This window comes from Rutidosis leptorrhynchoides, chromosome 2, assembly GCF_046630445.1.
Source record: "Rutidosis leptorrhynchoides isolate AG116_Rl617_1_P2 chromosome 2, CSIRO_AGI_Rlap_v1, whole genome shotgun sequence".
Taxonomy (NCBI): domain Eukaryota; kingdom Viridiplantae; phylum Streptophyta; class Magnoliopsida; order Asterales; family Asteraceae; genus Rutidosis; species Rutidosis leptorrhynchoides.
In genome coordinates, this window is record NC_092334.1 from 671,373,738 (window position 1) to 671,398,443 (window position 24,706).

At 33.2% G+C, this 24,706-nt stretch overlaps 1 protein-coding gene across 1 annotated transcript; it reads right to left on the reverse strand.

The window, feature by feature from the left end:
- Positions 1-785: 785 nt before the first annotated feature.
- Positions 786-5,904, reverse strand: LOC139893921 (eugenol synthase 1-like). Its single transcript, XM_071877121.1, has 5 exons — positions 5,677-5,904; positions 5,428-5,562; positions 2,148-2,385; positions 1,243-1,446; positions 786-1,138 (listed from the first exon to the last, which is right to left on the reverse strand). The coding sequence occupies exons 1-5, from the start codon at positions 5,860-5,862 to the stop codon at positions 972-974; spliced, it is 930 nt and encodes a 309-aa protein (XP_071733222.1). The 5' UTR covers positions 5,863-5,904; the 3' UTR covers positions 786-971.
- Between the last annotated feature and the right edge of the window lie 18,802 nt (positions 5,905-24,706).

The following is a 24,706-nucleotide window of genomic DNA, read 5'->3' on the forward strand; positions in this document are numbered from 1 at the left end:
GTAATAAGAAATGAGAGAGTAAACGAGATAACGTAATGACATAGCGTGAAGTAAACTTAACCACTTGAACACAATTCTATGGGCCGGAGGCCAAATTCTAACTAGACCAAAATATAGCCCAATTACATACGGAGGGTTAATTAATACTCCCTATCTATTAAAAATAGCAATGGCAAAAACATGTATACATATATTTTATTTAATTTATAAATAGTTCAATTTAATATTAAGTATAACATTAATTTTCCTTAAAGTTGATTTTATATATATATATATATATTAAAATTAAATTATCATATTCAAGTTTTATTTAACTTCTTAAAAAATAAATACATATATATGTATACGAACCGTTGAAATGGGGTATCGCCATTTTTCGTTAAATAAAAGATTTGTAACAAATTGTCGGTGGTTAAATTTGTAAAGAAAAATGTATACAACAAAATTATTCTCCGCAACAACGCGCGGACATATTTTTTACTTCTTTTTCTCTTTCCTTTTTCATTCACGTTTAGTTAACAGATTGTTAACCATTATTTTAAATGTTAATTAACCGTCCTTTAACCGGAAAAAACAAACCCGCAACAATAACTTTCTTTTATTTCCTTTTTTGTTCCTTTTTTATACTGTTATATTTCACGATCATTAATCGTTTGTTTAAAATGTCAATTAACCAACGGTTAAACTATGAAAATAACTTTGTGACGAAACCGTTTTTTAAACGTTTAATTAACCGGTTAACCAATGAAACTACCCAGCAGTGAAGCTCGGGTCGTTTATCCTCGTTAGATCTATATTATAAACCGTTTGCTATACACAATAAGTGGAAACAACATGAACTCTAAAGAGCCCAAATTTATTCGTTGATATCCCAGTCTCATCCCACACTCTGATATTAGATAAACAAATTGTACAACATTATTTAATTGAACTTACAATTACATATAATAAGTTTGATCACATTTGTTCACTCAAGCAAACTGATCAAGGTACTCCTCAACAGTAGTGTATTTCACATCAGGATATAGCTCTGAAGCCTCAACGCCAAACGATGGTTCAATCTCAAAGTTGGTAAGATCCCCGTTCACAAAAATGGAGTGGTTGATTGATAATACGATATTGATAGGAAAACCAGACTCTGAAAAATTCATAAAAGACAGAACATAAGAACAGGACAGTAAAACATGACTAAATTCTGAAGTTTTTTTTTTTTTTTTTTTTTTTTTTAATATATATTCATACCTTTAATAAGCTTAAGAACATGTTCTCCAGGAATGTAAGTTTTCTCCAAGGATTTTCCAATCTTCTTCTCCCATAGGGAAACAAGTTCATTAAAGGATAAAGTGTTTTTAGGTGGTTTGATGTACATAATCTTGTTTAATGCTCTTGGATCATCCACAGCTTTGATAGTATACATACCGATGTCTTGTTCGATGTTAAAAACAGCTACAATACAAAAATAATATACATATTTCATGGTAACTAGTAATGGCGAAAGCAATCAGTCTAAACTGTCTGATTTGAAAACCGGGTCAAAATGGGCAAGATTAACCCAAAACACTATTTATGTTTCCTAAAAGTTAATTTTTTGGATACATAACTATTAAGCTATAAACCATCCAGGCCTAGCCTGGGTGGCCACCAGCACTTTTAGTGAAGGGGAGGTCTCGGGTTCAATCCTAAGGGGTGCCCGCATTTAATAACCAAACTGGAGAATGCCTTACCTGGTAGCGGTGGAGGGCTGGCTTGCCGTTTACCCGGGGTTTACCTGCGGTGGGGGGGCCAATGTGCTCTGGCCCATAGTGGGGTTCCTCGTAAAAAAAAAAAAAAAAAAAAAAAAAAATAAAAAAACTATTAAGCTATACTCCCTCCGTCCAAGTTTTATTGTCACCAGAGAAGAATCATACAGTTTTATAAAAATTGACTATCACATGTACTCTTTGTTAACTTTTCAATTTTACCTCTTACCTTTTACATAACTTTTTGTCCCACGTACATATATAAAGGACAAAAGAGAACTTTACCAAATTATTCTCATCTATTTATGAAAGTGAAGAATTAATTTGAGACATTCCAAAATGAAATAGTTGACAATAAATAGGAACGAATCGGAGGGAGTATGTGATTTCAGATATAAATTTTGTTACCTTTGGGACTTCCATCACCAAGAATGGTTACTTTATCTCTTGGAGGGGTGGTGGCCCCTGCTTGAACCAATGTAGGAAGAAAGTAGCCGGCGAAGCAGTTACTAGCAACATATGTGAAGGGAATACCTTCCGCTTCAATAGCTCTGCGGATTTGCAATTTTCCTGAAAATGCTGACTTTGTAGGCTCAACCGCATTTTGATGATCCACGTCTGTCCCAAACTCGGATGGGATGAACCTCTGAACGAAATACATGATAATCATGTGTCAAATGTTGTTTAAGAAACTTAAAAGAAGGTTTGAAATATGTTTGTAAAATAGCTTTGTTAAGATTCTGTAAAAAAGTGGAAAGTTAGCTTAGATAAGAAAATAAACTAATAACTTTCCCAAGAAATTCTAGTGATTGGTGTTCTTATATCCTCACAAAAGGTGTTATGTTCAAATTTTTGAAACGATACCCAATAAACCAGTTAGAGTGTGTACATCGGAAGTATATTCCTCTTCTTTGGACAACCTTAACAAAATAAAAACCTTATACGTTTACCCTTTAAAATTTTAATTGGTCTCCGTGATTTATTGGTTTAGGGACATGCAACATAAAGCGGTGGTCCTGAGTTCAATCCTATCCACAAGTCCCTTTAAACATGTGTTACGATATTTTAATCTCACATGTTGGCAGTGGCGAATCTAGGATCGTAATTTTATGGGGTCCTAAATTTTTTTCCGATAACTTTCTTAAATAAAAAATTGAACGCGTCGGGTCAAGTTGGATCAGAGCGGGTCATTACAAACACCATAAAAAAAACTATATTATGCTCTCTCTTTCCCATATTTTGATATTTATTGTCGAGTATTTTTTTCAGATATCCCAAACTAATTGTCTAATTTTATAAATAAATAAGAATAAGAATAAAGAGATAAAGTTCATTAATACCCTAATGTGTGTAAGTAAAACAAAAAAATATAAGTAAAAAGTAAGAGTTAATTCTTATTTTTATCTATTTAAGTAAATAAATAATTAATTTGTAACATTCAAAAAAGAAATACTGAACAATAAATTAGAGACGGAAAAAGTATTTATTAGTGACTCGTACTATAAAAATTATAAGGAGCTAGTTTTTAGTAGCTCATATTATAAAATTATAACTTCAAAAATAAATGGTGTCCTACAATTATATTTAGTGGTGTTCTGTAAAAATTTTAATAATCGTTTGTAAAAAAAGTTCGTAACTAGTGGTGTCACGAGACTCCATTGACATACAACTACATCCGCCACTGCATATTACCCGTGGCATCGGTCGGTGTGAGGCCGTCAGATGGTCACTTTTACCCTTTTTTTTTAATTTTATCGAAATTGACATTTTTTTTGATTTTTTATGGAATAAACCCAAAACACCAAACCCTAAACCCTAAACCCTAAACTCTAAATCGGGCTAAATTTTACTTCACAAAACATGAAGAAAAAAAAACGTTCATATTCTTCACGAACAATATTATCTTGAATGTTATTTTTGTCGATCGTTTTTCCGCCTAAATAATAACATTCATCACGAAGTGTCTCTTCTAAATGTTCATATTTTCGTGTGATCTTGATGCCGGAAAAAAAAATTCAAAAAAAACGAAAAAAAAAAATTCCTTCCCCCCGATTGGTTACTTCCCCATTGATCCTGCCCCTATATATATATATATATATATATATATATATATATATATATATATATATATTATATATATATATATAATGGTAGGATCAAGAGGAAAGTAACCAATCGGGGGGAAGTGGGGGGAAGCAAAAACTTTTTTTTTCTTTTCGTTTTTTGAAAAAACTTTGTTCACGAGACATTATAGATGAGATGAAAATATGAACATTTAGTAGAGACACTTTGTGATAAATATTTTTATTTTGGCGGGAAAACGCTCGAAGAAGTAATATATAACAATTATCGTGTTTTTCGAGCGTATATTGATGTTTTAGCTATTGGGGTTTAGATATTAGGGTTTAGATATTAGGGTTTAGATATTAGGGTTTATAGGGTTTAGAAATTTAGGGTTTAGGGTTTAGATTTAGGGTTTAGATTGAGTTTTTAACACGAACGGTTTAGAGTTTAGGGTTTAGGGTTTAGGGTTTGGTGTTTTGAGTTTATGGAATAAACCCAAAACCCTAAATCCAAAACTCTAAATCGGGCTAAATTTTACTTCACAAAACATGGAAAAAAAAAACGTTCATATTCTTCACGAACAATATTATCTTGAATGTTATTTTTGTCGATCGTTTTCCCGCCTAAATAATAACATTCATCACGAAGTGTCTCTTCTAAATGTTCATATTTTCGTGTGATCTTGATGCCGGAAAAAAATTTCCAAAAAAACGAAAAAAAAAAAATTTGCTTCCTCCCGCTTTCCCCGATTGGTTACTTCCCCATTGATCATGCCCCTATATATATATATATATATATATATATATATATATATATATATATATATATATATATATATATATAGGGGTATGATTAAGAGGGAAGTAACCAATCGGGGGGAAGCAAAAACTTTTTTTTTTTCGTTTTTTGAAAAACTTTGTTCACGAACATTATAGATGGGATGAATATATGAACATTTAGTAGAGACACTTTGTGATAAATGTTTTTATTTTGGCGGGAAAACGCTCGAAAAAGCAATATATAACAATTATCGTGTTTTTCGAGCGTATGTTGAGGTTTTACCTATTGGGGTTTAGATATTAGGGTTTAGATATTAGGGTTTATAGGGTTTAGATATTAGGGTTTAGAAATTTAGGGTTTAGGGTTTAGATTTAGGATTTAGATTGAGTTTTTAACACGAACGGTTTAGAGTTTAGGGTTTAGGGTTTAGGGTTTAACACGAAAAACCCTAAACCCTAAACCCTAAACTCTAAATCGGGCTAAATTTTACTTCACAAAACATGAAAAAAAACGTTCATATTCTTCACGAACAATATTATCTTGAATGTTATTTTTGTCGATCGTTTTCCCGCCTAAATAATAACATTCATCACGAAGTGTCTCTTCTAAATGTTCATATTTTCGTGTGATCTTGATGCCGGAAAAAAAAATTCCAAAAAAAACGAAAAAAATAAATAAATTTTGCTTCCCCCGCTTCCCCCCGATTGGTTACTTCCCCATTGATCCTGCCCCTATATATATATATATATATATATATATATATATATATATATATATATATATATATATATATATATATATATATATATATATATATGAATAAAACAAACTGTGGAAAACTAACCTTAACATTTCCAGCTTCTTTTATCGCAGCAATAATTTTAGTCTGATCTAGTATTTGCATACTACTCACAGTCGAAATCACGACATCAACATGCTTAATTGCCTTCACTAAACTTTCATGATCATTCAAATCACCCTATACAATTTTATCACACATAACATTGATCAGTTCTTAACATCATATTAGTGCAGAAACACAAAATGAACGTATTGATAATGTCGAAAAAACAATAAATATAATAAAACTTACGTTAACTAGAGTAACGCCCAAGTTCTTGAAGCTCTCTACAAGCTTACCCTTCACAGGATCGGTCATAGTGGATTCTCGAATTAAAGCGAATGTAGGGTGGCCTGCTTTTGCGCTCGCTTCAACCACGAATTTTCCGATGTACCCGGTTCCTCCAATAACCAGAATCTTGCTTTTCTCATGTGCCATTGCGTTATCTAGCAAGAAAATGAAGTACAAGTTTTAGATGGTTAAAGATGGTGGAATATGTTTGTTAAGAACTATAACATTGATATATAAGCTTGTTTTGGTGAAAAGTGAATTGACAAAAATGGCCTTATATTTGTTGGTGTTTCCATGTCAAATTATATACAACATACTTGTACAGTTGTACTTTATGAACTTAGAGTTGGTGTAAGTTGGTGGGGGCATGAAGGGTATGTTTAGCACAGTACTTACTTTTTAGTTTAAACTAGTTTACTTTTTTTCATAAGTTTAGCACACTAGCTTACTTTTCTCATTTTAACTAGTAGCATTATTTGATAGAAACGTATTAAAGAGCTTATGAAAAACATATATTCTGAAAAAATAAACTTCTTGAAGTAACTAGAAGCTTATTAAAGAGAAAATTACCCATTATATTATTTTATATCAGTAATCATTAATTTTTTTATATTTGAATGTAATTTTACATAAATAAACTCTAGCTAGTTTATCAAACACATATAAAACATAAACTCTAGCTTGTAGCTTAAAATATGGACTCCAATTTCTATCTCCAGCTAAAATCTTCAATTTCAGTTACCGATTATTTTCATCCAAACACATTTTAAGCCGCAAAAAGAAAACACGAGTAACCTAGCTTTTACTCTTTTACAATGATATTGATGATAACGATAATTTCTTTATATATATTTAAAGAACTGTTCAATGAAGTTAACTCTTAAAGAATTGTTTGACTCCCTCATTCCCATTTTGATTGTACACCTTACAATTTTCTCTATAAAAAAAATTGCACTGTAAAAAATAATTACTTTCCCCATTACAATTTAATAATCCAAAAACAAAAAATATACGCTTTAAGAAATTCCATTATCACTCTACTTTTTATTTACTTTACATTTTTATTTTAACTTCTTGTCAATATTTTTGTTTTACATGAACAACGTAAGAATATAAAATAAATTTACCTCATTATTTTTATTATTATTTATTTGTGAAAGTAGATTTTTTATTTAGATAGACTCAAAAATAAAAGCTAAACTATTAAATTTGGGAGGAAGGAAGTACCGAAAATCTGTTGTGATTATAAGAGGAGATCGACTGGACGTTGGTACACACAAATATGAGAGAAAATAACTTTATTACTCACAAGAATAGATTACAGAGTATTACAAAACTCAAAAAACAAAAAACTCTCAAACTAACACACTAGAAATCTCACCACTATCTAGGATGTATTCACTCTTGGTTATAATTACACTTTAACTCGCACACACTAAGTAGGTGTGATTACACTTTTCTGAATAATTTACAAATGAGGTTTGCACCCCTATTTATAAATAAAGTTTGAGGAGGTGGAATGTGTGAACGTTAGTTGTCAAAGTTGACTAGCCGTCATAGTTTCCATCTTTGCTTCTTCCACATGAGTTGTCAAATTTGTAGTCGTCATAGTTTTCAACTTTGCTTCTTCCACATGAGTTGTCAAAGTTGTAGCCGTCATTGTTTCCAATTTGAACACTTCCATATGAGTTGTCAAAGTTGACAACTTTGAATATCTAGACGATTCTAGATTACGGCTGGAAGTTATCAATTCTCCCCCTCCAGCCGTATACAAGAAAACACATCCCGGTTATGTCTTTGCATAACTCTAGCTTCTCTCGAGTTAGCACCTTTGTCAACATATCTGCAAGATTCTCCATTGTATGGATCTTGACTAGTCTCAACAGTTGTCGATCAATTACCTCGCGTATCCAATGATAGCGAATATCAATATGTTTTGTACGGGAATGGTACATGGAGTTCTTGCTCAAATCTGGAGCACTCTGACTATCACAATGTACCTTGTACTCTTTTTGCTTGATTTCAAATTCTTGGAGATAACGCTTTGACCACAACATTTCTTTTCCAGCTTCTGAAGCAGCAATATACTCTGCTTCAGTTGTAGATAATGCAACACACTTCTGTAGTCTTGACTGCCATGAAACAGCTCCCCCTGCAAAAGTGTAAATGAATCCTGAAGTAGATTTTCTACTATCAGGATCTCCAGCCATATCTGCATCTGTATAGCCTTCCAAGATTTGATCAGCTCCCCCGCAACAAAGACATATCTTCGTTGTACCTTTAAGATATCTGAGAATCCATTTTACCGCATTCCAATACTCTTACCCGGGGTTAGAGAGAAAACGACTCATTGTTCCCACTGTGTGAGCAATATCGGGCCTCGTACACACCATTGCATACATCAAACTTCCAACCGCTGAAGTGAAACAACCCAACCCGTATTTAACACGAGTAATTTTTTTTTTTTAATAATTAAGCATTTACGCGCCATTCAAATGATGAAAACCGTTCCATACGACCCATTAAAACATGCAACAAGTTAAATGTTTACAATAGGCACGAAGGCCATTAATTAAATGTAATACAAGTTCGACCCATTTAAAAATGATAGTTTTAATCCAAACTACACCCGAGCATGGTTTGAGGCTAAACTACCTAAAACGCTAGGTCTACTTCAAAAGCTTCAACACAAATCCCACATGGGGAAACTAGTATCCAACAACCCCCTTCCCTTTGTCCGCACCTACATCTAAAAAGATAAACAACGAGAGAGGTAAGCTAACGCTTAGTGAATGCAATAATTACACATATGCATATATAACCTACTTACTTGCAATCACTTACACAATACCGCATACAAGCTAGCAATTCGAAAACCATGCAAACATCATGCATAAAACTACTATCCGCAATTCACAATAAGCTAGCAACAACAATAGCATATAGTTCACAATTCAATATGCTAAAATACAAACTCACACAACCATGGTTAACCAATCGTACAAGGGAACGGTACTTGAAAGACCATCGGAGTTCATAACATCCATTAGTGTTACTTAACACCGCGTAATCACTAATCCCCCGGGTGATGTCTTAAACACCGCGACTAACTCACCCCCATGACAATGTGGTGTCTTGAACACCGCGACAATTCCACATGTCAGTCAACCAAATGAGTGGTGTCTTGAACACCGCGACAATTCCACTCCCATGACAATGTGTTGTCTTAAACGCCGCGACTATTCCACATGTCAATCAAATCAATGAGTGGTGTCTTGAACACCGCGACAATTTCACTCGTTACATAGAATGTGGCGTCTTGAACACCGCGACAATTCCACATTCCACGCTACACAAATAAATACATTATATACGTACACGCATAATTATTCCACTCACCTTATCGCCTTTGGTGAACTAGGAATCAAGCTCGCTACCTTCAATGTAATGCACCTATCACATTGTGCATTTATTTAACATACAATCTAGTGGAATAACCACCAACACTTAACACTTGAGCATTTAATGGCCTAAAGCATTAAATGACTCACATACACCAAAACCGCCCATTAATGGCCATGACTCGTCATAAATCACTAGAAGCTAGTGATTAGAGTCTACTAACACGAACTAACATAATTTATGGGCATTTCATACCCATCTCACCCAACTAGGTCAACAATTACCCATTTATTTTAATACTTATACATACAAGTTTTGGTCAAACTTAACTCATTAACAATCTTTCATCATTTTACAAGTGTATTAGTGACTAACAACACAATCAACACTTACAAAATCCCAATTACATGACCAAACCCTAGATTAACTCCATTTGGGTTTCCTTACATCAAATTAACCCAAATTCACCCATTAAACCTCCAAATGGGTCTTAAAATTCTCAAATGACCAAACTCTAGCCATAAATTAATTAAAACTCAAAACACGGAGTTAAGACTTACCAACACTATCCACTCATAGCTAAGAACGAGGAGAACAATATTACTACTTGCTCCTAAGATCGATTCACAATTCTTCACCTTCAAATCTTAGTATGAATCTAAGTGGGTTTTTAATTTGAGAGCAAAATGAAGAAAGAAAAGAGAAAATAAATGAATAAAGATGGATAAGTGGTTGAGATTTAATGTCCCAATCAGATCCACACGCAAAAAGATAGAATTACCCTTGGACCACACTTTAAAAAAAAATTGAAACAGGAACCAGTTTGCCCAGTTGGTCGCGGCGCGACTCCCAAATGCCGCGGCGCGGCATTTCACTAAAAAGTTCGAGCTGTTTGATCGACTCCTGATTTTGATTCCGGTTAAAGGTCGCGGCGCGACCTTTTTCTCCGTGGCGCGACATTGGCCGCCATCTGACCATTTCCACTACTTAAAACCAACTATCAATTTATATGACTTGTACACCTCGTTCACGCTTCCTATATACGTCTAAACTTCGCCTTTAAGCCTCACATGACTTAACACCAACAAAACCCATGCATATACTTATACATGCATACATTCTCAAATATATATATATATATATATATATATATATATATATATATATATATATATATATATATATATATATACACACACACATTTACGCATCAACTAACACTTTATTTCATTTAATCACATAAACGAACGAGTTATAAGCGTACTAACGATTAAATATGTACCTTTAGGCATGTACGGGAAAACGGGATGTTACAACTCTCCCCCACTTGAATCGGAGCGCGTCCTCGCGATCCAAGCTGCATGACAGGCCGGAAGATAAACCAAAACAAACTATTCGGATTCTCGCGTAAACTCGGAACCCTTTCGATGTCGCCATTGCACTTTGTAAGTTCTAACTTCCTTGTTTCGCAACATTTTAATCTTTTCATTAAGAATGGCTATCGGTTCTTCCACATACTCTAGCTTGTTGTTCAAGGTAATCTCATCTAATGGAACCCAAGTCGAGTCATCCGCAAGACACCTACGGAGATGGGAAACATGGAACGTGTTATGGATCCTCGCAAGCTCTTCGGGAAACTCTAGTCTATAAGCGACCTCACCAACACGAGCCAAAACCTTGAAAGGACCAATAAACCGAGGATCTAACTTTCTCTGTTTTCGAAACCGAATAACGCCTTTCCATGGCGAAACCTTAAGCATCACCAGGTCACCCTCTTGAAACTCAATCGGTCTCCTACCTTTATCGGCATAAGATTTTTGTCTATCTTGGGCCGCTTTAAGTCGAGCCCGAATCATCTCAATCTTACTATTCGTCTCTAAACCAAATCGGTACTCCCAATTTCTCGTTGACCCACTTCACCCCAACAAATAGGAGTTCGACACCTACGCCCATAAAGCATCTCATTAGGTGGCATTCCAATACTAGTGTGGTAACTATTGTTGTACGAGAATTCCACCAATGGTAAGTGTTCATCCCAACTACCACCGAAATCAATAACACATGCCCTTAACATATCCTCCAATGTTTGATTCGTACGTTCGGTTTAACCGTCCGTTTGAGGATGATACGCCGTGCTCATCTTCAATTGAGTACCCATATCTTCATGAAACTTATTCCAAAACTGAGACGTGAAACGAATATCTCGATTCGAAACAATAGATATAGGAACCCCATGTCTCGATATCACCTCCTTGATAAATAACTTGGACAAAGTCTCCGACGATATCGTTTCCCGAATGGGAAGAAATAAGGCACTCTTCGTCAATCGATCTACTATCACCCAAATCGTATCAAATTGGGTTCTCGCCGTCCATGGTAACTTGGTAATGAAGTCCATGGTAATGTGCTCTCATTTCCACTTTGGAACTTCTAATGGTTGTAGCTTACCGTATGGCTTTTGGTGTTCGGCTTTAACTTGCAAACACGTGACGCATTGTTCAACATACTTAACAACATCACGTTTCATACCGGGCCACCAATACTCTTTCTTCAAATCATAGTACATCTTTGTTGCACCCGGGTGAATGGAATATTTTGACTTATGTGCTTTATCAAGTAGCACCTTTCGATAATCGCCCATCTTAGGTACCCACACTCTACCTTGAAAGGACAACAAACCATGCGGGCCTAAGGTAATGGACTCCGTTTGCCCCACGATTCATTCCTCATGCTTCAATTTGAATGTCACCGAGCTTCACAAGACAATCGTTAATAATAATCATGCGTAACTGATGTTATGCGAGGTGTATATGAAATAGCTTTATTTTTATAACTAAATACTATTAAATACGATACAATTTTACACAAGATATTTATTTATTTATAGAATGGATATACTTAAACCTTGCTACAACACTTATAGGCAGTGTACCTAATCGTACAGTAGTGTAGTTTTTAGTAAGTCCGGTTCGTTCCACATGGAATCTTTTAAACAAAGCTTAACGCTATATTAGTTTTAATTTATAAAAATACAAATATATATAAGTAATATTATTATTATAAAGGGGGGTTTTTACCGTTTAATGACCGGTTTATCGATTTTAAAAACTTTAGTCGCAGTTAAAATCTAATGTAAAATATTAAAAATAAATATAACTTAATTTAAAGTGTAAAGTAAATAACGAAAATGAAATTGCGATAAATAAAAGTGCGATAAAATAAACTTGTGATAATTAAAAAGTACAATTAATTAAAAGTGCAATTAAATACAATAACAATAAATAAAAGTGCGATAATTAAAAGTGCAATTAAATATAAAATAAAGGAAATTAAATATGAAATAAAAGAATTATGCTTATTTAAACTTCCGTAATCATGATGTTTGACGTGTTGATTTTTAGTTTTATGCCCATGGGTTAATTGTCCTTTGTCCTGGATTATTTAATATGTCCGTCTGGTTTTTGTCCATAACAGTCCATCAGTCATAAATATAAAGTGCGAGTGTCCTCGTCAAATTATCCTTATACCCGAAGTCAAATATTCCAACAAATTGGGGACTTAAACTGTAACAAGGTTTTAATACTTTGTTTAATAATTACACCAGGTTATCGACTGCGTGTAACCCAAGATTTTAATACTTTGTTATCAATTATGCCAAGTGTCCTTGTACATAATTTCACCCCTGTTTTAATAATTCCATAGACTATTAATCCATTCCCGTGTCCGGAAAATGAACGATTATTCGTACATATAAATACCCCACCCATCGTGTCCGATCGAGTATATATGGTTATTTATAGGGACGTCCAATTGTAAATCTTTATATTAAAATTAACAAACTATCATTTAGTTAAACAAATATAAAGCCCATTAATAGCCCGTAGTCTAATTTCTACAAGTGTCGTTCTTTTGTCCAAACCCCAATTATGGTACAAAGCCCAATTACCCAATTTTAGTAATTAGCCCAACATCATGATTACTTCGGTATTAAATAAGCATAATAATAACTTAGCTACGAGACATTAAATTAAAAAGGTTGAACATAACTTACAATGATTAAAAATAGCGTAGCGTTACACGGACAGAATTTTGACTTACACCCTTACAACATTCGCTAACATACCCTTATTATTAGGATTTAAAATTAAAATTAAAATTAAAATATAAATATATATATATTTTACGTATGATAGAGAGAAAGAAAGATATTTTTTAAGATCAAAATGCGTTGGCTTTTATAGGCAGTTTCAGAATTTGGGGCTCCGCGAGTCGCGGTATTTTTGCCCTTCAAACTCCGCAAGTCACGGAGTTTGCTTTTACAGCTCATCCCTTTTTAGATCTTATTTGCCAACGGTTTTAATATATAAATATAATATATATATATATATATAATTTATATAATTAATTATATATTATATTATATTTATATACATAGTTAACTTGTAATTTTTAGTCCGTTGCGTCGAGCGTTGAGAGTTGACTCTGGTCCCGGTTCCGGATTTTTGAACGTCCTTGCGTACAATTTAATATCTTGTACTTTGCGTTTTGAATCTTGTACTCTTGTAATTCTGAGACGTTTCTTATCAATAATTGGAACCACTTTGATTGTACTTTGTACTTTTGAGCTTTTTGGTCGTTTGCATCTTCAATTCGTCGAATATGTCTTTTGTCTTCACCTTTTATTATTTAAACGAATATCACTTGTAAATAGGACAATTGCAACTAAAAGCTTGTCTTTCTTGAGGAATAATGCTATGAAATATATGTTCGTTTTTAGCATTATCAAATATTCCCATACTTAAGTGTTGCTTGTCCTCAAGCAATATAGTCTTGAAATACTAGAATCACTTCTTTATTCTTCACACTTTGTACATCAGTGATTTCTATACGGCGGTATAAACAATGGTAGTAACGATGTGGTTTACAGTCCCACATGACTATAAAAATTTAGATCCATTAAGGAAATTGGATCTTTATGAAAACATTTGATCTTTTTGAAAATTCAATCTAGTTTTTTTACCCTAGATAAGTTTTTCGGAATAACCCTTCACCGGTGTTTGCAAAATATTTTTGTGGGTTTGGTGGGTTTCAGATTTGAAAATTTTAGCTCAAAACTTGTGGTTTTGTGTCACCCACTTGCTAACCTTGTATTAGGAAAGCAACACGTCCAGTATACTTGCCCCGTATATTACCTTTCGATAAACTACCGTCCGGTTGTAAAGGAAAGCCTTGAACAAGCAACTGTTAAGGCAATGTCCCCTGACATACTTTTAATTATGGTCTATAATGTGTCGGACGCAATTACTATCCTTTGTAGGAGCAATAGTAAAGCTCACCCTTATAATTTTTCGGTCTGGCACAAGGTCCTGTCTTTGACCATGCTATGCAATCACCGTTCTTACGGTTGACACCCGATTTGGTTCAGGTGACCTAATGAATTCCAGGTGAATTCCTAGGATTTTACGTTCAATGGTAATGAACGCATTTGAAAATAGGTTTTCAGAAAACAAATCGGTTTGAAATTTTGATCAAAATATTTTCTCGTTCAAGTTCGAGTTTAGATATCATTGAATTCCATGAGTTTGTAATTCTCAATCTTTAAGGTCAATCTCAAGGATTGAGTAATATCAGGGTTAAAAGCTGATTTTTAATCTTTAAGGAGATTATTCTTTCTGGGGATCTGATTCATTAGTCTTATCAAGCTAATTTGCACGGCGTCCTCCCCATTTTACAAGACAGATCCTCTCATGGTTAGGATAAGTCTGACCACTTGGCGACCCTGTCTTATGCTGAGGTCTGTGGATTTTCTGCTGATTTTAGAGATGACTTTTCTAGGTTTTTCGTCAACCTACAGCTGGTCTGGACGACAACTTCATGACCTAAATCAAGAAGCACGTTTCTTTTTCGGAAGACTTTACTTCCTTTTAATGATGGAATTGATTCATCGTGTAGATCCATCTTTCTTACAGTAAATCGGGTAAAACTGTTTAGTTTAGTCCAAAGCAAAAGTATCTTTAATTATTTGTTACAGAAATATGTGACATATGTTTAAAATAACTTGGTAAATTTTCCCACACTTGGCTTTTGTTTTCCTTTTTATTGTCCTCTATTCCATTTTAAATGAATTCTAACATTTTGGTTTGTTTCTCAATTTATGTCCTTTTCGAGGTAACAATAATTTCGGTGTTAACACCTAGTTTTATCGTTCATAAATATGTATAAACATGATTTTGAGTTCATTTAATTGAAAATTTTCAAAAATTTTACTAGAATTGAGTAGTCAGTATATAAGACTAGGGCTGTTCTTTATTATCAGAGAGCACTAGATTCTAATACAACTACTACTTTACTAGTATTTATAATGGTAACCAAGTGTATAAAGTAAAAATTTTAAAATTCGAAAGAATTTAACCCCTTCCCACACTTAAGATCTTGCAATGCCCTCATTTGCAAGAAATCAGTAACAATTTAAATTATTGAGGGTGATTAGCGTAGAAAAATGATTAAATTTTACCAAAGTTTCCAAACATATTGGATTTTTTTTATAGAAATCTTCAACTTATAAAACAAATTAATAAATTAATTTTAAAATTTTGTTTTCTTTTTAGGATGAGGGCGTTTCGGATCGATGCCCTAGTCCGCTCCTCGACAAAATTTTAAAATTTGTCTTTTTCAAGCGATTGTTTTAAAAGCAAAGATTTTTGGGTTTTTTAATGTTTTTGGCATACTTTAGTTTAAATAAGATTAAAAATAATGATAATCAAAGTTCTCGTCCCTCCCTCGGGTAAAGCAATTTCGGTTCAATGACCTAGTCTTCAACTCACGACGAATTTTAAAAATCATATTTTTAACTTAGCGAAATAAAGTAAATTTTTGTTTTTAAATTCACACCAAACTTAAATTTAAAATGGATAAAATTAAAAATTCACACCAAACTTAATTAAAAATTCATATTATAAATTCACACCAAACTTAAATTTAAAATGCATAAAATTTAAAAATTCATATTAATAAAAAATTTACATCAAACTTATATTATATTTTTGTTTTTATACATACAAACTTATATTAAAAATATTAATTTTTCAAATATTTATAATTTTAAATATATTGATTTAAAAAGTTTACAATATTATTTTAATACTAATTTTAAAAACAAAGTAAAAATAAAATTAAAAATCTTTTTGGCTTTTATCCCACTTTAATCAATCAAATATTATCAAAAATATACGCTCCTCTTTTCGGTAAAGTAATTTCGGTTCCATAACCTAATTTAACTCATGACGAATTTTTGAAATATTTTGAGTTGATTGATTAAAGATATTTATACCTTAAGAATAAACGTTAAATTTTGCAGTGATGTAATAAATTTTTGAATGATATCAATAATTTCGATCGCAAGACCTAATTTTATTGAATACCAATTTAATACTTTATAGCGAACAAATTAGCGTTTATTATCAAAAGGTTAAAAAAATAAAAATAAAAATAAAAACTGTACAGACTTACCTGTGAGATAGTATTTCTTAGTGATATGCTCTAGCCCACTCATAAGATAGTCGGACTAATTGGTTCTCCATGGCTACATAGGCGTAACCTCGAGCATTTAATGTTTTTTCTTCTAAACATATGAACGGTCCGTCTCTGCATAAAGTAACAAATTCGGTATTTGAATAGGTTTGATTATTTGAACATTTACCTTCGTGTGACCATTTTCCGCATTTGTGACATCTTTCAAGGTGTCGTGCTCTTCTTTTCGCTGCGGATTTTGATTTTCCTTTACCAAATTGTAACTTATTATCTTCGCATCTGGATTCTTTTCTTACTCCGTCCAATTTTTCTCTGATTACTGATACCAGTTCACTCGGAAGTGTGTCATTATTACGTTTAGTAATCAAAGCGTGTAGCATTAGACCCTGGTTCATTTCACAGGAAGTCTTCATTTCGTAAAAACCTAAAAAAATAAAAATTCAGAATGGGGGGGGAGAAGACTAGTTCTTTAGGGTCTGCTAGGGAAAGACCATTCGGGTTCTATTTTCGAGAACTACACGAAAATAGAAAATCTAACTCTAACAGAAATACATATTATCCTTTAAAGACTTGATTCTCCCCACACTTAGTTAGCTGTGGTATCGAAATTGTGATTAACTTCGTTGTCAACTTCCATTGGACTATCTATGTAATGTTTAACTCTGTGACCATTAACCTTAAATTCAATCCCATTTGAATTTATCAATTCTACTGTTCCGTACGGGAAAACTCTTTTGACTATGAATGGTCCAGACCATCTTGATTTCAATTTTCCAGGAAATAGCTTGAATCGTGAATTAAAAAGAAGAACTCTATCTCCTTCTTTAAATTCTTTTGAACTTCTGATTCTTTTATCATGCCATTTCTTCGTTCTTTCCTTATAGATTAACGAATTTTCGTATGCTTCTTGTCTTAATTCTTCTAATTCATTTAGTTGACTTAACCGTAGACGTCCGGCTTCATGTAAATCAAGATTACATGTCTTCAAAGCCCAAAATGCTTTGTGTTCAATTTCTACTGGAAGATGACATGCTTTTCCGTAAACGAGTTTGAAAGGTGTGGTTCCAATTGGAGTTTTGTAGGCTGTTCTAAAAGCCCAGAGTGCATCCTCCAATTTTATGGACCATTCCTTCGGATTTGTTCCTACGGTTTTCTCTAGAATACGTTTTAAAGCTCGGTTGGTATTTTCAACTTGTCCACTTGTTTGTGGATGATATGCGGTGGAGATTTTATGAGTTACTCCATATCTTTTAAGAACTTTCTCAAGTTGATTATTACAAAAATGAGTTCCCCGATCACTTATTAAAGCTTTCGGTGTTCCAAACCTTGCAAAAAGACGTTTTAAAAAGTTGACTACAACTCGTGCATCGTTAGTTGGGAGAGCTTGTGCTTCCGCCCATTTAGATACATAATCAATGGCTACGAGAATGTAGAGATTATTATGAGATTTTGGAAATGGACCCATAAAGTCAATACCCCAAATGTCAAATACTTCACATACTTGAATGATATTTTGTGGCATTTCATCACGTTGACTTATTTTTCCGGCCCTTTGACAAGCATCACAGGATTTGCAAAGAAGGTGTGCGTCTTTGTAAATTGTAGGCCAATAGAATCCAGCATCATAAACTTTTCTTGCTGTGAGTTGAGGCCCATAATGCCCTCCTGTTGGTCCTGTGTGACAATGGTTTAAGATTTTACTAGCTTCATCTCCGAATACACATCGGCGTATTATTTCATCTGGACAACTTTTAAACAGATGTGGATCTTCCCAGAAATAGTGTTTTATATCACTGAAGAATTTCTTTCGTTTTTGGTACGATAATCCTTTTTCAAGGAATCCACATACTAAGTAGTTTGCATAGTCTGCAAACCATGGAATTTCATTATAATCTATCTTCAATAGATATTCATCAGGAAAGTTGTCTTGTATGGCCGATTCATTTAGAACTTCTAATTCGGGATTTTCAAGACGAGAAAGATGATCAGCGGCGCGATTTTCTGCTCCTCTTTTATCTCGGATTTCAATATCAAACTCTTGTAAGAGTAAGATCCAACGGATTAATCTTGGTTTGGCATCTTGTTTCGAAAATAGGTATCTAAGAGCAGAATGGTCGGTATAGACCACCGTTTTAGCTAGAACGAGATATGAACGAAATTTGTCAAAAGCAAGGAGTTCTTTTTCAGTAGTTGTGTAATTTTTTTGTGCTCCTTGTAACGTCTTACTAGCATAATATATAGGTTGAAATCGTTTTTCAATCCTTTGTCCTAAAACGGCTCCCATTGCAAAATCACTTGCATCGCACATTAGTTCAAACGGTAGATTCCAATTTGGTGTTATCATGATCGGTGCATTAGTGAGTTTCTCTTTAAGAATATTAAAAGATTTGATACATTCCTCTGAAAAGATGAATGGAGCATCCTTTTCTAGGAGTTTATTTATAGGAGTGGCAATTTTAGAAAAATCTTTAATGAATCGTCGGTAAAAACCGGCATGCCCTAGAAAACTCCTAACTCCTCTAACATTGGTGGGATGTGGAATTTTAGCAATTACATTTACTTTAGCTCTATCCACTTCAATTCCTTCCTTTGAAATTTTATGACCCAGAACGATGCCTTCTTTAACCATGAAATGGCATTTCTCCCAATTAAGTACTAGATTTGATTGTTCGCATCTAATAAGCATTCGTTCAAGATTAAGTAGACATATTTCAAATGTATCACCGAAGACTGAAAAGTCATCCATGAAAACTTCCATGCATTCTTCTATCATGTCGGGAAAAATCGCCATCATGCACCTTTGAAAGGTTGTAGGGGCGTTACAAAGTCCAAATGGCATGCGTTTGTAAGCAAAAGTACCATAAGGGCACGTGAATGTGGTTTTCTCTTGGTCCTCGGGTGCTATTGGAATTTGAAAATATCCGAAAATCCATCAAGAAAACAATAGTAACTATTTTCGGCTAATCTTTCCAACATTTGATCAATGAAAGGTAAAGGAAAATGATCTTTTCTGGTGGTGTCATTTAATTTTCTATAATCAATACATACACGCCATCCTGTTACAGTCCTAGTCAAAATAAGCTCATTTTTCTCATTTGTAATGACAGTCATGCTACCCTTCTTAGGCACGCATTGAACTGGGCTTACCCATGGACTATCAGAAATTGGATAAATTAAACCTGCATCAAGCAGTTTAATAATTTCTTTCTTAACTACATCTTGCATATTAGGATTTAGTCTTCATTGGCGTTGCACATACGTTTTATGACCTTCTTCCATAAGGATTTTATGTGTGCAATACGAAGGACTTATTCCTTTAATATCATGAATTTTCCATGCAATGGCTGGTTTATGAGCTTTTAACACAGAAATGAGTTGTGATTTCTCATTTTCAGTAAGAGAAGACGATATTATTACAGGTAATTCAGATTCACCATGTAAATAAGCGTATTCCAAATGATTTGGAAGTGGCTTTAACTCTAATGTCGGAGGTTCTTCTATCGATGATTTATATCGATATCTGTCTTCTTCTTTTAGCATTTGAATTTCTTCTGTTGTTGGTTCATATCCATTAGCTATTAGTGTAGCTAACATTTCAGTTTCATCAATTGGTTCAGTTCCTTCTACTAAAGAACATTCTCCTGTTCCTTGTAATTCTGGAAATTCTTCTAACAATTCTGCATGTGATTCTATAGTTTGAATATAATAACATGTATCATCTGTAGATTGCGGTTGTTGCATTGCTCTATCAACTGAAAAGGTAACACTCTCGTCCTCTATACTTAGGGTCAGTTTCTTACCAAACACGTCTATCATTGCTTTAGCCGTATTTAAGAATGGTCTTCCTAATATGAGAGGAACTTGAGAATCTTCTTCCATGTCCAGAACAACAAAATCTACTGGAAATACTAAAGTACCAACTTTAACTAGCATGTTCTCCATTATCCCTCTAGGATATTTTATTGATCTATCGGCTAGTTGTATACTTATTCTTGTTGGTTTCAATTCTCCAAGGTCTAGTTTAGCGTATAGTGAATACGGCATTAGATTTATACTAGCACCTAAGTCTACCAATGCTTCTATTGAACTAAGACTACCCAGAAAACATGGAATTGTAAAACTTCCTGGATCGGATAGTTTTTCTGGTATCTTATTAAACAGCACTGCTGAACAATTAGCATTCATAGTAACAGCCGAGAGTTCTTCCATTTTCTTTCTATTTGTGATTAGATCTTTCAAGAATTTAGCATATCTATGCATTCCTGAAATTACATCAATGAAAGGAAGATTTACATTTATCTGTTTAAACATATTCAAAAATTTGGATTGCTCGGCTTCAAGTTTCTCTTTTTTCATTTTACTCGGGTAAGGAAGTGGTGGTTGGTATGGTTTGACATAAGATTTAGCCTTAACTGTGTTATCTTCATTAACCTTTTCAACTACCGGTTCTGTTTCCTTATCTTGCTCAGATTGTGGTTCTTGTGGAGTAGGAATAGCTTCATCAGAAATTACAGGTATTTCAGGTGGTTTAAGTGTTGTACCACTTCTTGTGGTAATGGCTTTAGCTGTTTCATTCCGGGGGTTAGTATTTGTATCACTAGGTAGACTTTCCGGTTTTTTTTCACCTATTAACCTTGCTAGGTTACTTACTTCTTGTTCCAAGTTTTGAATAGAAGCTTGTTGATTTCTAAATGCTTGAGCATTTTGTTCATTGGTTTGTTTCTGAGATGTGAAAAACTGTGTTTGAGTTTCAACTAGCTTCGTCATCATATCTTCTAAATTCGGCTTTTTATCATCGGTTTGTGGTGGTTTGTTTTGAAAATTAGGTCTTTGCTGGTTGTAAGTATTGTTGGATACTTGTTGATTGCTAGGACCTTGTTGGTTGTTGTATGGAATATTTCGGTTATAATTCTGGTTTTGATTGTAAATTGGTCTTGGCGGTTGATAATTATTCTGATAATTATTTCCAGGTCTTTGGTTTATGTATGAAATATTCTCTCTTTGTTCCATTATTAGTTCAATACTGAGACAATCTTTTGTCAAATGTGGTCCTCCACACTGCTCACAACTAATTCGTATTGAGTGAATATCCTTAGTCATCTTTTCCATTCGTCTCTCGACAGCATCTATCTTTGCTGAAATGGAATCTAAGTCATGGCTAGAATCAGCTCTAGCTGCTTTAGATGATCTAACGATATCTTTTTCTTGGTTCCACTCATGTGAGTGGGAAGCAGTGTTATCAATAATTTTATAAGCATCAGTTTCGGTTTTCTTCATAATAGAACCACCGGCTGCTATATCGATGTCTTTCCTTGTAGTGATGTCGCATCCTTGGTAGAATATTTGTACTATTTGACAGGTGTCTAAACCATGTTGCGGACATCCTCTTAATAACTTTCCAAATCTTGTCCACGCCTCATATAGAGTTTCATTTGGTTTCTGTGTGAACGTAACAATTTCTCCTTGAAGTCTTACGGCTTTAGATGCCGGAAAGAATTGTTTAAGAAATTTTTCAACTAAAACATCCCATGTATCGATCGCCCCTTCAGGTAACGATTCCAACCAATCTTTGGCTTCTTCCTTTAAAGTCCAGGGAAATAACATGAGATGTATCTGTTCATCCTCAACTTCTCAGATTTTAAATAGTGTACAGATCCTATTAAAGGTACGAAGATGTTCGTTTGGATCTTCCTTTGGCGCACCACTAAATTGGCATTGATTAGTCACCATATGTAGAATTTGTCCTTTGATTTCATAATCTGGCGTATTAATGTCAGGATGAGTAATTGCGTGACCTTGGCCAGTGCGTTTAGCTCTCATTCGGTCTTCCATACTTAAAGGTTCCAGATTCTCCATGATTGAATTTGTTGAATCTGAATCACTAGAGGATTCTGATTTAATGGTTCGTTCCTCAACAATCTCTGTTTGAATGATTGGTGGTTCCGGAGGAAAAATTAATGGTTCAGGATCTATGAATTATCCCTGAATATTTCCGGATTCTCAATTGTGAGGTCGGGTTCAAAAAATGGATTATCGAAAATTTGAATTGGAGTACTTGGTCGACTGGATGACGATTCTAAAGAAAAATCAACGGCGACAATATTTGCTAGATGTCTTGATCTAGTTACAGGTGGTGAACGTACAAAAGGTGGTGAACGTCTTGCTCGGTGCATTCACTGAATATCCTATTAGTTTTTAAAAAGAAAGAAAAATTATATAAGTTATCCAATTAATAGACTTTTCTGATTTTGCCCACGTTTCGAATAGCCAAAAGATGCAGCGGAGGGGCAGGATTCGTTTGGTCTCAATATAATTGAGTACTGTTTGGCTCCAATAACCCGGTTCACGTACAAATCCAACTATTACTACGAACCAGAAAATTTTGATGTCTATCAATTTAACTATTTAAAATAAATTTTCGTAATTTTAAGAAATTTAGAGAAGAAATAGAATAAAAATCTATGTCCTAAAAACTAGAATGACGAGAAATGAGAAAGAAAAAGAGCGCGTCGAAAAAGGTCGAAAAAGAAAAGGGTTGAAAAATAAAAGGCGTCGAAAAATAAGAAAGAAAAAAAAGTGACTTGTAAAACTTTAAAACACTCGACTAACCCAACCTTATTATTATCACTAACTTAAAATTAAAATTGCAAATTGAGATTACTAATTGTAGTGATAATTGATACATAGGTAAAAGGCGTCGAAAAATAAAAATAAAAAAGTAGCGCGTCGAAACTTAAAAAGGAACTAAAAACTAAGAATTAAAAGTTGCGTCTAACAATATTAAAGCTTAAAAGAAATACTATATCCCAAATGACAATATCTTAAAAAGGTACTAAAACTTAAAAAAAACGTCGCAAAATTCTAAAGCACTTAAATCTTAGTCTAAAGAAAAAGCACTTAAGGGAATTTACGGCAAAGCCTAAAAATCTAGAAGTAAAAATAATTATGGCAAAAACTATAACTTAAAACTAATTACGAGCAAAAAATACAAATATTACGAATAAACAAATAAAAAGATACAAAATATAAAAATAAACTTAAAGTTGTAAAAAGTACAATTTTTATAAAAATATTATTTTTATATTATTTATTTTATAAAACTATTACTTTTATATATATAAATAAAACTAATTAAAATTAATTATTACAAATTAATTAAAACTTAAACTAAATAATAAATTAATTAACTAATTTAGGGTTTATTAATAATAATAATTAATAATACTCCGTAATTAATGCGATTAGGGTTTCTGGTAGTGTCAGGGTGGCTCCGTGAGTTGCGGTACACCTGGCAACAAACTTCGCGAGTCGCGGGGTATGAAATTTCAGATTAGGTGGTTTCGTTTGACTAGTAGCATTATTTGATAGAAACGTATTAAAGAGCTTATGAAAAACATATATTCTGAAAAAATAAACTTCTTAAAGTAACTAGAAGCTTATTAAAGAGAAAATTACCCATTATATTATTTTATATCAGTAATCATTAATTTTTTTATATTTGAATGTAATTTTACATAAATAAACTCTAGCTAGTTTATCAAACACATATAAAACATAAACTCTAGCTTGTAGCTTAAAATATAGACTCCAATTTCTATCTCCAGCTAAACTCTTCAATTTCAGTTACCGATTATTTTCATCTAAACGCATTTTAAGCCGCAAAAAGAAAACACGAGTAACCTAGCTTTTACTCTTTTACAATGATATTGATGATAACGATAATTTCTTTATATGTATTTAAAGAACTGTTCAATGAAGTTAACTCTTAAGAATTGTTTGACTCCCTCATTCCCATTTTGATTGTACACCTTACAATTTTCTCTATAAAAAAAAATTGCACTGTAAAAAATAATTACTTTCCCCATTACAATTTAATAATCCAAAAACAAAAAATATACGCTTTAAGAAATTCCATTATCACACTCTACTTTTTATTTACTTTACATTTTTATTTTAACTTCTTGTCAATATTTTTGTTTTACATGAATAACGTAAGAATATAAAATAAATTTACCTCATTATTTTTATTATTATTTATTTGTGAAAGTAGATTTTTTAT